Source organism: Oryctolagus cuniculus, chromosome 4 (genome assembly GCF_051225735.1).
Source record: "Oryctolagus cuniculus isolate XC-2025 breed Fujian yellow rabbit chromosome 4, ASM5122573v1, whole genome shotgun sequence".
NCBI lineage: Eukaryota > Metazoa > Chordata > Mammalia > Lagomorpha > Leporidae > Oryctolagus > Oryctolagus cuniculus.
The window spans coordinates 143,276,641-143,290,069 of record NC_142870.1 but is presented as its reverse complement, the minus strand read 5'-3'; the positions used below and the strand labels follow the sequence as shown (position 1 = coordinate 143,290,069).

The following is a 13,429-nucleotide window of genomic DNA, read 5'->3' as shown; positions in this document are numbered from 1 at the left end:
GGGCGGAAGCTGTGCCCGGAACACACACATACACATGCACACACATACACCCCGTGCCATCACACACATACACATACATGCAGGTGTACACATACCACACCATCACACACACACCATCACGCACACATCATCACATACATGCACCATCATGTACAGACACACCATCACATGCACACACACACCCTGTGCCATCACACACACATACACATGCATGCATGCATATACATACCACACCATCACATGCACACTATCACACACACACACACACACACACCCCGTGCCATCACACACACACCCCATGCCATCACACACACATGCATGCATACACATACCACACCATCACATACACACACACACCATCCCACACATGCCCACACACACCCCATCACACACAGACACACCATCACATACACACACCGCATCACAGACGTCCACACGTTGTAGGTGAGGAGTACCGAGTGGAGGGTGAATGGAGGGCCCGGGGACGTCCAGGTCCCAGGCCTGGCTCAGGGCAGAGTGGCGCTGTGCGGGTCTGGAAGCAGAGCTGGCAGGTGCCTGGCCCACTCACGTAGCCACTGTGCTGCTGTGGGCTCCGTCATCTTGGGGTCGTGGGGGAACACTTGGGTAGGGAGGTGGTGGCAGGTGAGTGTGCACACCCATGAGGGTCCTTCCTTCCTCACTCCCCACCCTACCCAAGTACGTGGTGAGGAGCCCAGGTGCCTCCTGTGACCACAGTGCCCACGTGGGCGCAGGAGGGGGTGGCTGTCACACAGAGGCGCCGCCTTCCCGGGGCCCGGAGCAAGCGCTCTGGGAGCCCAAGCCCTGGGCCTCCTGGGAGGAGCAGAGCAGGGCCGCAGCACCAGTGGAGGGAGGGAGCGGCCGTGCCGGGCTGGGCACCAGCTGGCTTACCAGGCACTCAGGGTGGGGGTGGTCACTGCTCCCCGGGGATGTGATCCCGCCGCTCTGCACGAAGATTCCAGTCACGAGGTCTTTCCTTCACCTACTGTGCGCCAGACCTGTTCCAGCCACTGTCTCTCTGTTCCCTGGGGAGGGGTCAGGCACTAAATAGAACATCGCTGTAGAAGGGCGACAGTAGGCAGCCCTGCAGGCCCTCACGGTGGGCTGGGCACTGGCCTTGGCACCTTACACATGGTACCTCGTGCTCCTGATGGTGTAGGGGCAGCAGCATTACCCTTGTGTGAGCGATGGAGAGGCTGAGCTCCCCGAGAGGCAGCGACACGCCCAGGCCCCACAGCTAGTGGGGGGAGCCCAGAGTCTGACAGGTGCCAGGGTCAGTGACGTTAGCACCAGGCTGGCTGCCCGCCCCAGAGCACAGAGCAGGACTGGGGGAATTGGGGGGGGGCTTCTGGGGCTGCCAGCTGGTACCCCACCTCCCCGGGGGCACCCACCCTGCCAAGCTGGGCTCTTGGTTCCAGCTCTGGGGACAGGTGCGGGGGGGTGGGGTGGGGGTCCTGTCGCCCTGCACAGCGGGTCTTGCCTGGTGTCGCAGCGAGGTGTCAGATAGCCTGCTGGAGGACCTCATCGCTGCCCACCTGGTGCTGCCCAACCGCGTGACTCTGCCTGTGAAGAAGGGGCTAGACGTGACCAACCTGCGCTTCCCTCTGCCCTGCGTGAGTACCCAGCACCGGCCACAGACCACCAGCCCCAGCGTGGTGGGATGGATGGGTGGGCTGCTGTCCTGGAGAACGTGATGCCCACATAAGCGTCACTGGGTTCGAGTCCTGGCTCCACCTCCGATTCCAGCCTCCTGCTGATGCTTATCCAGAGAGGCAGCAGGTGACAGCTCGTGTGGTTGGGCCCCTGCCACCCATATGGGAGGCCTGGGTTGAATTCCCAGCTCCTGGGCTTGGCCTGACCCAGCCCCAGATGGGAGAGAGCCCGCAGCTAGAAGATCTATCCGTGTGTCTCTGTCTCTCTCTGCCTTTCAAAAACAAACACTGCCCCCCCGGCTGGAGGGGGGAGTGCCCCACACCTTACATGCACCCCCATTTCACAGGGCAGGCCCCCAAGGCTGGGGAGGCTGAAGACCTGCCCAGAGTCACCTGTCTGGCGAGGGACCGAGCCTTGGGTGGCATCTGCCCAGGGGCTCCTGGTCCCCCGCGTGGGTCATGTTGTGGGACCACAGGCAGCCACTGCCAACCTCCCCACCATGGAACTAACTCTGGGGCCAACTGCACCAGCTGGGCACTGGGACAAGTCTTTGGGTCCACCCGGGAGCAGGACTCCTTGGGCAGTGAGCCCCACTATCCTCCTCACCGGGGGCCCAGCTCAGGAGGCCCGAGGCGCCTTGGGCCCTCCATACAGAAGGACACCTGGCTGTGGGCCTGGGGCTGGGAGTCTGGGCCCCAGGAAGAGGGAAATCCCCCCATTTTGCCAGTGGTGCCAGGTGTGAGGCTGCCTGGCCTGTGCCTGGGGCAGGGGCACACGGGTCCCTCTGTCTTTACCGCATGGTGGCTTTGTCCCCATCCCCCCCCCCCCACCATGTGCATGGCACGCCTGTCATTCCGATGGAAGCACCAGCACTGTGTGCTGATGACTAAAGCCCTCTGCCCTGAGGGTGTATACAGGTGTGCTCCTACTCCTGCCCCCACCGCGGGTGGAGGCAGCAGCCTGGAACCGTTCCCCCACCTTGCTTTTCTGCCGAATCCATCCTGAGGCTCACGCCGTGACTGGAGGTAGAGACTTGGCTCATTTTTTTGCACTGCTACAAAGCACCCCACTATGGGGTATGGCGATGCACTGAAGCCAACTCAGCCAGTCGCCCACTGAGGGACAGTTAAGCTGTGCCTGGTCTTTTGCTCTTACAAATAGGCGTGAAACGAACAGCTCTGTGCTGCGCTGATCCGGAGCCAGGAGCTGCTTCTGGGTCTCCCACGTGGGTGCAGGGGCCCAAGGACTTGGGCCATCTTCCACTGCTTTCCCAGGCCATAGCAGGAGATGGATTGGCAGTGGAGCAGCTGGGACCCGAACCAGTGCCCATATGGGATGCTGGCACTGCAGGCGGCAGCTTTATCTGTTGCACGATGCTGCCCCCCCCACCTTATCCTTTTTGATAACATCCGGTGTGGGGAGAGGGGATGTTCCCTGGTGTGGGCCTCTCTGAGTCTAGTGCCCATGGCGTGTATGCCCAGGCTATGGAGAGGAAGTGAGGCCAGGACTCAGCTTGCACGCGGATTCCGCAGAGGGCGGCACGGCTATGCCAGGAGGGGCAGAGCGCCGTGGCCGAAGAGCCATTCCCATGGCAGCATGGAGGCAAGTGTGGAAGGCTAGAGACATGGGCAGGGCCTCCTGGTGTGGCGCAGCGTGCTCTGGGCCCTGCCATTGCTGTGTGGCCACAGGGGCACAGGTGTCTCTGTGCAGAGCACAGAGTGGGTGGGACCCGGGCCGGGGCAATCTGCCGGCTTTGGCTGTGACTTGTCGGACCTCGAGGGCCTGCGTGGTGCAGGAAGAAGTAGCTGTGAGCCCTGGGCTGGGGGTTTTCCAGGGGGCGATCAGAGTCCACCTGCTGGAGGCGGAGAAGCTGGCTCCGAAAGACAACTTCCTGGGGCTTGGGGGCAAGTCAGACCCCTACGCCAAGGTGAGCATCGGCCTGCAGCACTTCCGGAGCAGGACTGTCTACAGGAACCTGAGCCCCACCTGGAATGAGGTGTTTGAGGTGAGGGCTCCTCGGCCGCTCCTGGCACCCGCGGGTCCCTCCAGGCTGCGCTGGGGGTCGTTCCGGTCCCGGGAGGGAGGGCCTTGTTCTCCCAGCATCCCCCAGGGCCAGGGCAATGCCAGGACAGGGGGCTTGCGTGTGCCGCATCAGAGCCTCCTCACCGGCCTGTGGGTCACGGCCATCCCTAAGGCCAGGAGCCTGCTGGGGCTCCCAGCGGGAATGTGGCTCCTGTGACATCCTACATGACGTCAGATTCACCAGCCATCATAGCCCGTGGGTCCAGGACGCCTCTTCTCCCTTCCAGTTCATGGTGTACGAAGTCCCCGGGCAGGACCTGGAGGTGGACCTGTATGATGAGGACCCCGATAGGGACGACTTCCTGGGCAGGTGAGGCAGAGTTGGGTGCGGGGATGGCCTCCCCTCCTGCTGCCTGGTGACCAGCACAGCCCTGTGCTCACCGACGACCTGACTGCTAGGCAGGCGGTCCTCCATCTCAGATGTCCCCCCTCCCCGGGGTGCCCAGCCCTGGCCTGGACCCTGAGAGGTACAGAGAGGACTCCAAGGCTGTGTATCTGTGACTCTACCTTCTGCTTCCCAAAAATGGACCCGAGTCCCCATCTGGAACAGTGGGCAAGGATGGCAGGGGGGCCACGTGCCCAGGCCCAGAGGCCTCTGGCCCTTGCCTTTGGGGCAGAACTCAGAGCCTCAGGGCAGTTGGAAGACTGAGATGGCCCGGGTGGGGCTGGCTATGAAACCCTGAACCGCCTGTGGTCCCAGTACTCGTGGCGGTACAGCAAAAACCGCCAGCAGTGTGCATGCCCAGCCTCACAGGACGCTGGCTGGCCATTTGAATGGCTGCCCGGTCGCCACACTGCAGAATGTTCTGCAGCTCTTGAGATCAGGGACAGCATGTGCACGCTGCCAGCAGGGCACCCATGACGTATGCAGAAGGGGGCACCTGTGCAGACGCCAGCAGAGAGGGGCGTGCAAGGTGCACACGGGCAGCCAGCACTGCTGACCTCAGATGGCGAGACCGAAGGGACTTTCACCCGAACCCTCGCACCCCTGTGTTCCTTGGTGTGTTTCCACAAGTATGGAAGTCGGAGAGGCAGACTCGGGACAGTGTGGGGTGGGGGCAGAGCCTGGCCACCTAAGGAACCGCTCGCCAGCAGCTGGTTCTTAGCATTTTTCCTCTTTATGATAAAAGCTGCAATTTTTTGACCTGTTCCAGATTAGAAGCGTGGCTGGGGGTTCACAGTTTATAAGGGGTGTGCCGAGTTTGAGCACACATCTAACAGATACATAAGATCATCTTTCTCCCTCCGCTGTCAGGTCCCGGTTGGTTGGGGGCTGGGATATGCCTGTCACCTGTGTACACGTGTGTACACGTGCCAACTGCACGCATCCCGTGCAGGCTGTCTGGGCCGTTCTGGAAGTGGAGGGGCATCTGGGATTGCTCAAAAGAGAAGTGACTGTGGGAGGTGGCACCGTGGTCATTCAGAGGGCACGGGGACTGGGAGGCCGATTCTGCACAGGATTGCCAGGGGCCCTGTTGTCCCCGGAGGGTAGGGAGCCAGCTGCTTCCTTGCGTGGCATGCTCAGTGCAAGCAGCCCTGAAGGTCAGCTCATTCTCCCTCCACGTGGGCTGCACTGGGTCTCCTGCTGGTTCCTCGGCACGAAGATGCTGCTTCGTTCCCGGTCCCCTGAGCTGTGCGGAAGTTTGCAGCGTCCAGGGTGGGCCCCTGGGCGGCACTGACCCCTTCTCCCTTCTCCCTGTGTGTCCAGCCTGCAGATCTGCTTGGAGGACGTCATGACCAACAGAGTGGTGGATGAGGTAGAGTTGTTGCCCGTGTCTGGGGGGTTGGGGAAGGGCGGGCTCAGCGCGGCCCCCTGTCCCTGGCCAGCTCCAGCAGGCTGCCTCGGCCCAGACAGTCCCAGGAAGTGGGCTCTCCAGGTGGGGCTGCACGGATACCCGTCCTCAGGGACAACAGCTGGGTGAGGCAGAGTGCTGCCAGGGCATCGCCCCCCACAGCCTGTGTTGGAAGAAGCTTCCTTGGGAAGTGCCCACAGACTGGGGCCCCCAGCAGGGGCCAGTCGGCAGGCTGGGCCTGGGCTTTTCCATGCCACTGTAGCCCCTGTGCCCTCCTGTAATGCCACCCGGGTCCCTCTGGGCCAGGGTGCACCTGTGTGGCCTGGCTCGCCTTCTGCAGGTCTCCCTGGCCCCTTCCCAGAGCTGTCCTCTCCCACCCCGCCCTGCAGTGGTTTGTCCTGAATGATACAACCAGCGGGCAGCTGCACCTGCGACTTGAGTGGCTTTCACTGCTCACTGACCAGGCAGCGCTGACTGAGGTGAGTGAGGCGGCGAGGGCTCCCCAGCAGAAAGGTGGGGGCAGGGAGATGACCCCCCAGCTCTTGCGCCCCTCCTGGAGAACGGGCCGCTGAGCCCCGTCTCACCCAGGGCAGCGCCTGATCTTGACAAATGGCCTCTGAGCATGTCGGCCAGCCTTGGGGAAGCTGGGCGCTTAGAGACCTGTGGCCCTGAGCGCCTGCCGGCCCAGTTCCTGGGGGGAGATCCACCTGTGTCGACCTTGAACTTGTCATGCTGCCAGCTAAATGTGCTTGAGAGGGTCGGCTGGCTTCCCGTGCAAATGCAAGTAGTTTTCTCCAAAACCAGTGGCTCCTACTTTGGGGCACCTGGCGAGGGTGTTGTGTCTGTTTGCAGGACCCTGGCGGCCTTGCCACTGCCATCCTCATGGTCTTCCTGGAGAGCGCCTGCAACCTGCCGGTGAGCGGCCCCCACACCCCCTGCCTGTGCGCGGCCCCCACACCCCCTGCCTGTGCCCATCACTCTCGAGTGTCCGTGTGTGGCTTTAACCCACTTCTTTGCCGCAGAGAAGCCCTTTTGACTACCTGAACGGTGAATACCGAGCCCGCAAACTCTCCAGATCTGCCAGGGTAGGTGTGCGTGTGGCTGGGAACTCGGAGGAGGACGAATGACAGCTCCTTTCCCCCGGAGCAAGCCCCGGCCCCTGGTCTGTGCACACCAGCCTGGGGGCAACGAGAGGTGCCGTCCGCTGGCCTCGGGGACTTGTTCCCCCACTGCTTGTCCCTGCGTGCCAGGATGACTGTGTCGGGTCTTAGTGCCATTTTACAGACTGAACCCCGAAAGTCAGTGGCTGAGTCCCTCAGCCATGAGGAGCCAAAACCCGACGCCAGTGTTTCCATAGCACCAGGGAACAGAAGCCCGCGCCCACTCGGGCCTCCGGACTGTAACTCGGAGCCTCTCTCTGGCTCAGTCCTGGGACCTACGGGGGCCCGGCAGGACCAGGGCAGCTTCTCCAGGGAAGCACAGACTGGCCCAGGTCTCCCGGTGTTTCTGGAGGGTGGGCACAGGGTGGTCTTAAGCTGGTGACAGCTCCTTTGTTGCTGTGAATTTGCCCTCGTAGAACAAGGTCAGCAGAGACCCTTCTTCCTACGTCAAGCTGTCTGTAGGCAAGAAGACATACACGAGCAAGGTAAGACGGCCTGGGAAAGGGAATTCATTGGCACTGAAGGCCAGGTACACAGTTTATTTAGTCTGCACGATACCTCATGGAATCTGTATGGTTTAAGATCAGTGATAAGTTCCATGGCACAAGGCACAGAGTGGCAGAATGAGGGTTCAAGTCCAGGCGTGGTTCTGAAGCCCATGTCCACCCCTGGGGTATCTCAGTCCAGCAACGTCCCTGTCGGTCCCCTGCCTGGAGTGAGCTCTAATGCTAGCATGACCATGGCGAAGCACTGCTCGCTTTGGGGCCTGGCTGTCCCACCCTGGTGCCACCCCTTGCTGTAGCATGGGTGGGTGTGATCCTTGACAGCCACAGGTGCGGTTCCCAGTGGGACCTGGTAGCCAGATCGACAGCAGAGGGTGCCGGTGGCCCGTGGTCCGGCCACCCTGACCCTTCCGCTCTGTTCGCAGACCTGTCCCCACAGCAAGGACCCTGTGTGGAGCCAGGCGTTCTCCTTCTTTGTGCACAACGTGGCGGCTGAGCGGCTCCATCTGAAGGTTTGCGGGAAGTTGCGCTCTTGGAACAGAGCACCAGGGTTTCTAAGCCAGGAGGGTGGGCCGCTTGAAGAGCAGATTCCCCTGGCAGGATTTTAGGTGTGGAAGAGGATACTCGGGCCCCACATGGCTCAAATCCTTGAAGATGGTGGCCAGGATCATGACGTAGGAAGCGACCCTCAAGTCCCTGGGCTCTCCCTGCAGAAGGGGACTTATTGTTACATAGCCCAGAGCGGCCCCAAGACAGATCGTAACTGCCTCCCCCGAGTCACTCTCTCCTCGGACTGAAGGCAGGGACCGTATCTGGCCCAGCCCCTCTTCAGTCCCCAAAAGAGAAGCAGATCCCCAGAGTCCGTACTTAGTGAGGTGGGCCCGGGTTGCTTGGTGACGCTCTTGTTCTGTGACTGGCTGCGCCCAGGTGCTTGACGACAACCAGGAGTGCGCTCTGGGAGTGCTGGACGTTCCCCTGTGCCAGCTCCTCCCCTACGCCGACCTCACTCTCGAGCAGCGCTTCCAGCTGGACCACTCGGGCTTGGACAGCCTCATCTCCATGAGGCTGGTTCTTCGGGTAAGTTTCTCCCATCCCCTGGGGGAGGGGAGTGTGGAGCTCTGGCTGTGGAGCAAGGAGGATTGACCCAAATCTAAGCCCAGTGAGGCCAGGAGATGGATTCATTTTTTTCATCAGAATACTGTCAGCTGTTATCACTTCAAATGTTGCCTCTATCCCATTCTTTTCCAATCCCTCCTTTCTAGAACTTCTATGCTAGACACTCACCTGTCTTCTGTTCCTTTTAAGTTCATCTTCACATCTCCCATCTCTGTATCTCACAGTGCCTCACACTAATTTCCTCAGAGCTACCTTCCAGATTACTCATTCTTTGACTATTCCTAGTTTGCTATTTAACCTGTTCAGTTTTTATCTCAATGGCAATTTTTCATGTTTGCCAAATTCACCTAGTCTCTTTTCATAGTTTTTTTTTTTAATCTTCAAATACTTATATTGCATCTCTAGTCTTTTGAAAATACTTATAATCCGGAGATCTTGGGAGTTAAACTTTAATGTTTGTCTGTTGATGTTTATTCATGGTGACTCAGTTCCATGTTTTGTAACTTGTGTTCCAAATCCAAGTGTCCCTTTATGACCTAGATTAAGGCTGTTCTCTCCCAAGCACTTCCAGGGACATTACAAATCTGGGTCTGTTTTTGTTAATTTCTCAACTTTGGGTTTCTTTTATTTATTTATTTATTTATTGACAGGCAGAGTGGACAGAGAGAGAGAGACAGAGAGAAAGGTCTTCCTTTGCCATTGGTTCACCCTCCAGTGGCTGCTGTGGCCGGCGCACTGCGCTGATCCGAAGGCAGGAGCCAGGTGCTTATCCTGGTCTCTCATGGGGTGCAGAACCCAAGCACTTGGGCCCTCCTCCACTGCACTCCCGAACCACAGCAGAGAGCTGGCCTGGAAGAGGGGCAACCGGGACAGAATCCGGTGCCCTGACCGGGACTAGAACCCGGTGTGCTGGAGCCGCTAGGCGGAGGATTAGCCTATTGAGCCACGGCGCCGGCCAACTTTGGGTTTCAAGATCGCACAGGTAGGGCTGGCACCATGGCTCACTTGGTTAATCCTCTGCCTGCGGCACTGGCATCCCATATGGGTACCGGGTTCTAGTTCCGGTTGCTCCTCTTCCAGTCAAGCTCTCTGCTGTAGCCCAGGAAGGCAGTGGAGGATGGCCCAAGTGCTTGGGCCCCTGTACCCACATGGGAGACCAGGAAGAAGGACCTGGCTCCTGGCTTCAGATCAGTGCAGCACCGGGCCGTGGCGGCCATTTGGGGAATGAACCAAAGGAAGGAAGACCTTTCTCTCTGCCTCTCTCTGTCTATAACTCTACCTGTCAAATTTTTAAGAAAGACCCCACAGGTAATATAAATAACTCAAAATTTATATAAGGATTATAAAGACTTTAAGAGTCATATTCTTAGGGGAGACTTTGTATCCCCAACCAGAGTACAGGTGAGAGACATCTTATCATTGGTCTTTCTTTGCTGGTGGGTGGAATTTTTGTTCTACTTTTTTCACTAAATAAATCCCATCTTTATGGGTCTTGTTTCAACTCCCAGCCTCACCTTGTCCTGACTCCTTGAATTCTGAGGTTGTTAAAATGACCTGGGGAAGGCTTTTATTTTTGTGAGAAAAAAATCGAAGTACCCTTCCTTTCTTGTGAGTCTGGCTATGTATTTAAAAGGATGTTTGTTTCCTTTTGTTTTCTAACAAGAGCTTTTTCAGGGTATTTGGAAATGGAAATCCCTTGGGAAGGGTCTTGATAATTGACAACTGAGGGGAAATGAGGAATCAGACAGACATGGCTGGCGTTGCAGAAGTGGAGGGTGTACCCCATAAACCACCCTGTGATCTGCTTGCAGTTCCTGTGTGTGGAGGAACGAGAGCTGGGGAGCCCATACACGGGCCCTGAAGCCCTAAAGAAAGGCCCTCTGTTCATCAAGAAGGTGGCCACCAGCCAGGGTCCCAAAGCCCCATGCCACGAAGAAAGCCCTGCTGATCTGCCACCACCCCTGGACTCTGCTCCTGCCACCCTGGATGTCTCCGAGACCACCCCAGCCGCCAGCAGTACCAGCACTGCTGCCACCCAGCCCCTACCCCAAGAGAAGGGCCCAGGGCCCAAAGGCAAGGACAGTGCCAAAGGGTTCTGTGAGCCCCTGGGGGAGAAGAAGAGCCCAGCCACCATCTTCCTGACTGTCCCAGGCCCCCACTCTCCAGGGCCCATCAAGTCACCCAGGCCCGTGAAAGGCCCTGCTTCCCCATTTGTATGGCCGCCCAAGAGGCTGGCTCCCAGCATGGCCTCACTCAGCTCCCTGGCCTCTTCCTGCTTTGACCTGACAGATGTCAGCCTCAACACTGAGTATGCACCTCTCTGCTTCCTCTTTTCTCAGCTCACCTGCGTGAAAAATACTGCCCTGGCCAGAAACGTAGATCAGAGTATTTATTAAATGTCCGTGCAAGTTCTGGTTTTCCACAAAAGGTCTTCATGAGAGGCAGCATGGTGGGGTAGAAGGAGCCTAGGGCAGGGGAGAGTTCGAGCCATACAGCCTGGTTATGGCTCTGACACGAACCGACTGGCACAGATGCTGCCTTTGGGGTGGTGAGGGCCCTTGCCAGCAGGAACATTTGCTGAACTCTAGAGCTTTACTGGGATCAAGCTATGGAATTAAGTAATCAGTGGCTACCAGGTAGTGTTTATGACGGACTCAGCATGCTATCTGCTTGAATCCAGTATTCATAGGAACCCTACAGGAGAGGGTTGAAGAAATCCACCCAGGCCCCGCGAGGAGTCACGCTTACAAAGGCACAGCCCCCTCCAGGGCCCACACTCTTCCCACCGTGGAGAGTGAGCGCTGTGTGCACCTGACTCCCAGCTGGAAAGAACCTTACTGAGCGACTGTGCTGACCCTCAGGGCTCTGTGTCCCTCAAGGAGGAGCCGCTTCTCTGGGTGGGGGACAGGGGAGAGGGCCAGCACCTGTGATGACAAGAACAACAAGGCCTCTCTTTCCAGAGGCGAGGACGGCAGGCAGCGGCGGCTGGGCGAGGTGCGGCTCACGGTGCGCTACGTGTGTCTGCGGCGCTGCCTCCGCGTGCTGATCAATGGCTGCAGGTGAGGGGACTTGGGGGTTGCCAGGCGCCCGCCCTGGGAGAGTTGGGGCACTGGGAGCCCCAAGGTAGCTCAGCAACCTGAGGAAGCAGGAGCTGTGAAGGCCGCCCAGTGCACGAGGTCCTCTGCTCCGAAGCAGGCACTGTGAACCTGCTCGTGGGGGCGGCAGCCCCATCTTCCTAAGTGGCAGTCCCCAACCTCAAAAGCCACGCACCTGCTAGGTTGTCCTCGAAACCCTGCAGACTTCCACGTTTTCGTCCTCTAGACAAGAGTTGGATCCTTAAGCCCACTGGAAGCTGAATGCTCCCACAGGTGTCCTTCCACTGTGGGAAAGCCAGGGTCTTTTCCTTGCCTGTCTTTAAATCCAAAACAGAAACCTGACGCCATGTACCAGCAGCGGGGCTGACCCCTACGTCCGTGTCTACCTGTTGCCAGAAAGGAGGTGGGCGAGTCGTAGGAAGACCTCAGTGAAGCGGAAGACCCTGGAGCCCCTGTTCGACGAGACGTAAGTAGGCTGCTGGCCTGCAGGGAATGCCCCGGCCGTTCAGGACCTGGTGGAGCACCTGCTGTGTGCCCGGCAGATTCTGGGAGGAGCCAGAGCTGGCTCAGACAAGCTGGCTTCAGGAAGAGTCTGTACACAGCTTGATGGGAGAAAGGGACAGCCAGGGCACTGCAGCAAAACGGCCACCTATCTTTACTGCCCCTATGCCTGAGTGTTGTTAATCATGGACTGTTGCATACTCTGTCTTAGGTAGTAAAAGGATTTGGCCCTGGTCAAATTCTTGTGTTTTTAATTTTTGGATCTATCTTAATTTCAGAAGTTACACATTTATTGAAACTAAGGACCTAAAATTTACTCCAAAGTTCTAAGCTGTTTGATGTTCCTCCGCCTTAACCAGAGCCACAGGTGGCAGGACAAGGGATGCGCTTCCTCTTCCGCTGAGGCTTGGCAAGATAAGCCTCAGTAGCTGGAGGGTAGCCCTGGCACCTCCCTGCCCTGAGAGTAAACCTCAGAAGGAATCCAGAGGCTTTTTTTTTTTTAATTTATTTGAAAGTCAGTTAGAGAGAGAGCGGTCTTCCATCCGTTAGTTCACTCCCCAGTTGGCTACAATGGCCGGAGCTGCGCCAATTCTTCCAGGTCTCCCACATGGGTGTAGGGGCCCAAGGACTTGGGCCGTCTTCCACTGCTTTCCCAGGCCATAGCAGGGAGCTGGATTGGAAGAGAAGCAGCCAGGATTCGAACCGGCACCTACATGGGATGCTGGCATATCCAGAGGCATTTTTGGGCTGCATGACAAAGCCCAGACCTCGGATGCCTCTGCCTCACTCCACAGGAGGCTGTCAGTAAAGCAGCAGCACAGACCCCAAGCCACAGAAGTGCCTCTTGACACTTTCAGGGTCTGAACAACACAGCACAGAGATACCTGTAACGATGATGCATTGAGTCCCTCCAAGCAAGTGCTGTTCTAGATGCTCTTAGTAGAGAAATGAATGAAACACTTAAGTTATGTCCTTCGCTTATTTTTGTTGACAATCTAATCCCCTGAATATTCTCTTAAAGATTTGAATATTTTGTTCCCTTGGAAGAAGTCAAGAAGAGGTCACTAGATGTTGCAGTGAAAAACAGTCGGCCACTGGGCTCACACAGAAGAAAGGAGTTAGGAAAAGTAAGTAGAGCAGGACTCCACCCCTCCTGCTACCCTCCTTACAATTCAAGGGTGGCACGCATCCTTGCAGAAAACCTGACCTGTTCTGGCTGTTCCTAAAACAAGCAGGGTACAGCCTTAGTGGGGGTTGTATATTTATCAGAAAGGTAGATAGATCTCTCTTCTTGTTCACTCCCCAAATGCCTGCAAGGGCCAGGATTGGACCTGGCTCAAGCCAGAACCTGAAAATTCAAATCTGGGTCTCCCTTGTGGGTGGGAGAGACCCAGGGTACACATTAGCAGGAAACTGGAGGGGGAGTGGAGCTGAGACTCCAGTATGGGATGTGGTGTCCCAACTGGCGTCAACCACTGAACTGAATGCCTACCAGGAGGCTTTTTAAT

The 13,429-nt window shown here is 57.8% G+C and overlaps 1 protein-coding gene across 1 annotated transcript in view; it reads left to right on the top strand.

Moving 5' to 3' along the window:
* ESYT3 (extended synaptotagmin 3) overlaps positions 1-13,429 on the top strand; it is a 42,846-nt gene that overhangs the window by 27,657 nt on the left and 1,760 nt on the right. Inside the window, exons 8-21 of the mRNA XM_051818639.3 lie at positions 1,511-1,631; positions 3,506-3,676; positions 3,981-4,063; positions 5,462-5,510; positions 5,936-6,025; positions 6,399-6,461; positions 6,569-6,631; positions 7,123-7,191; positions 7,635-7,721; positions 8,137-8,286; positions 10,137-10,633; positions 11,286-11,384; positions 11,755-11,886; positions 12,943-13,048. Coding sequence (XP_051674599.3) covers positions 1,511-1,631; positions 3,506-3,676; positions 3,981-4,063; positions 5,462-5,510; positions 5,936-6,025; positions 6,399-6,461; positions 6,569-6,631; positions 7,123-7,191; positions 7,635-7,721; positions 8,137-8,286; positions 10,137-10,633; positions 11,286-11,384; positions 11,755-11,886; positions 12,943-13,048 — 1,780 coding nt within the window. The remainder of the gene's footprint in view (positions 1-1,510; positions 1,632-3,505; positions 3,677-3,980; positions 4,064-5,461; positions 5,511-5,935; positions 6,026-6,398; positions 6,462-6,568; positions 6,632-7,122; positions 7,192-7,634; positions 7,722-8,136; positions 8,287-10,136; positions 10,634-11,285; positions 11,385-11,754; positions 11,887-12,942; positions 13,049-13,429) is intronic.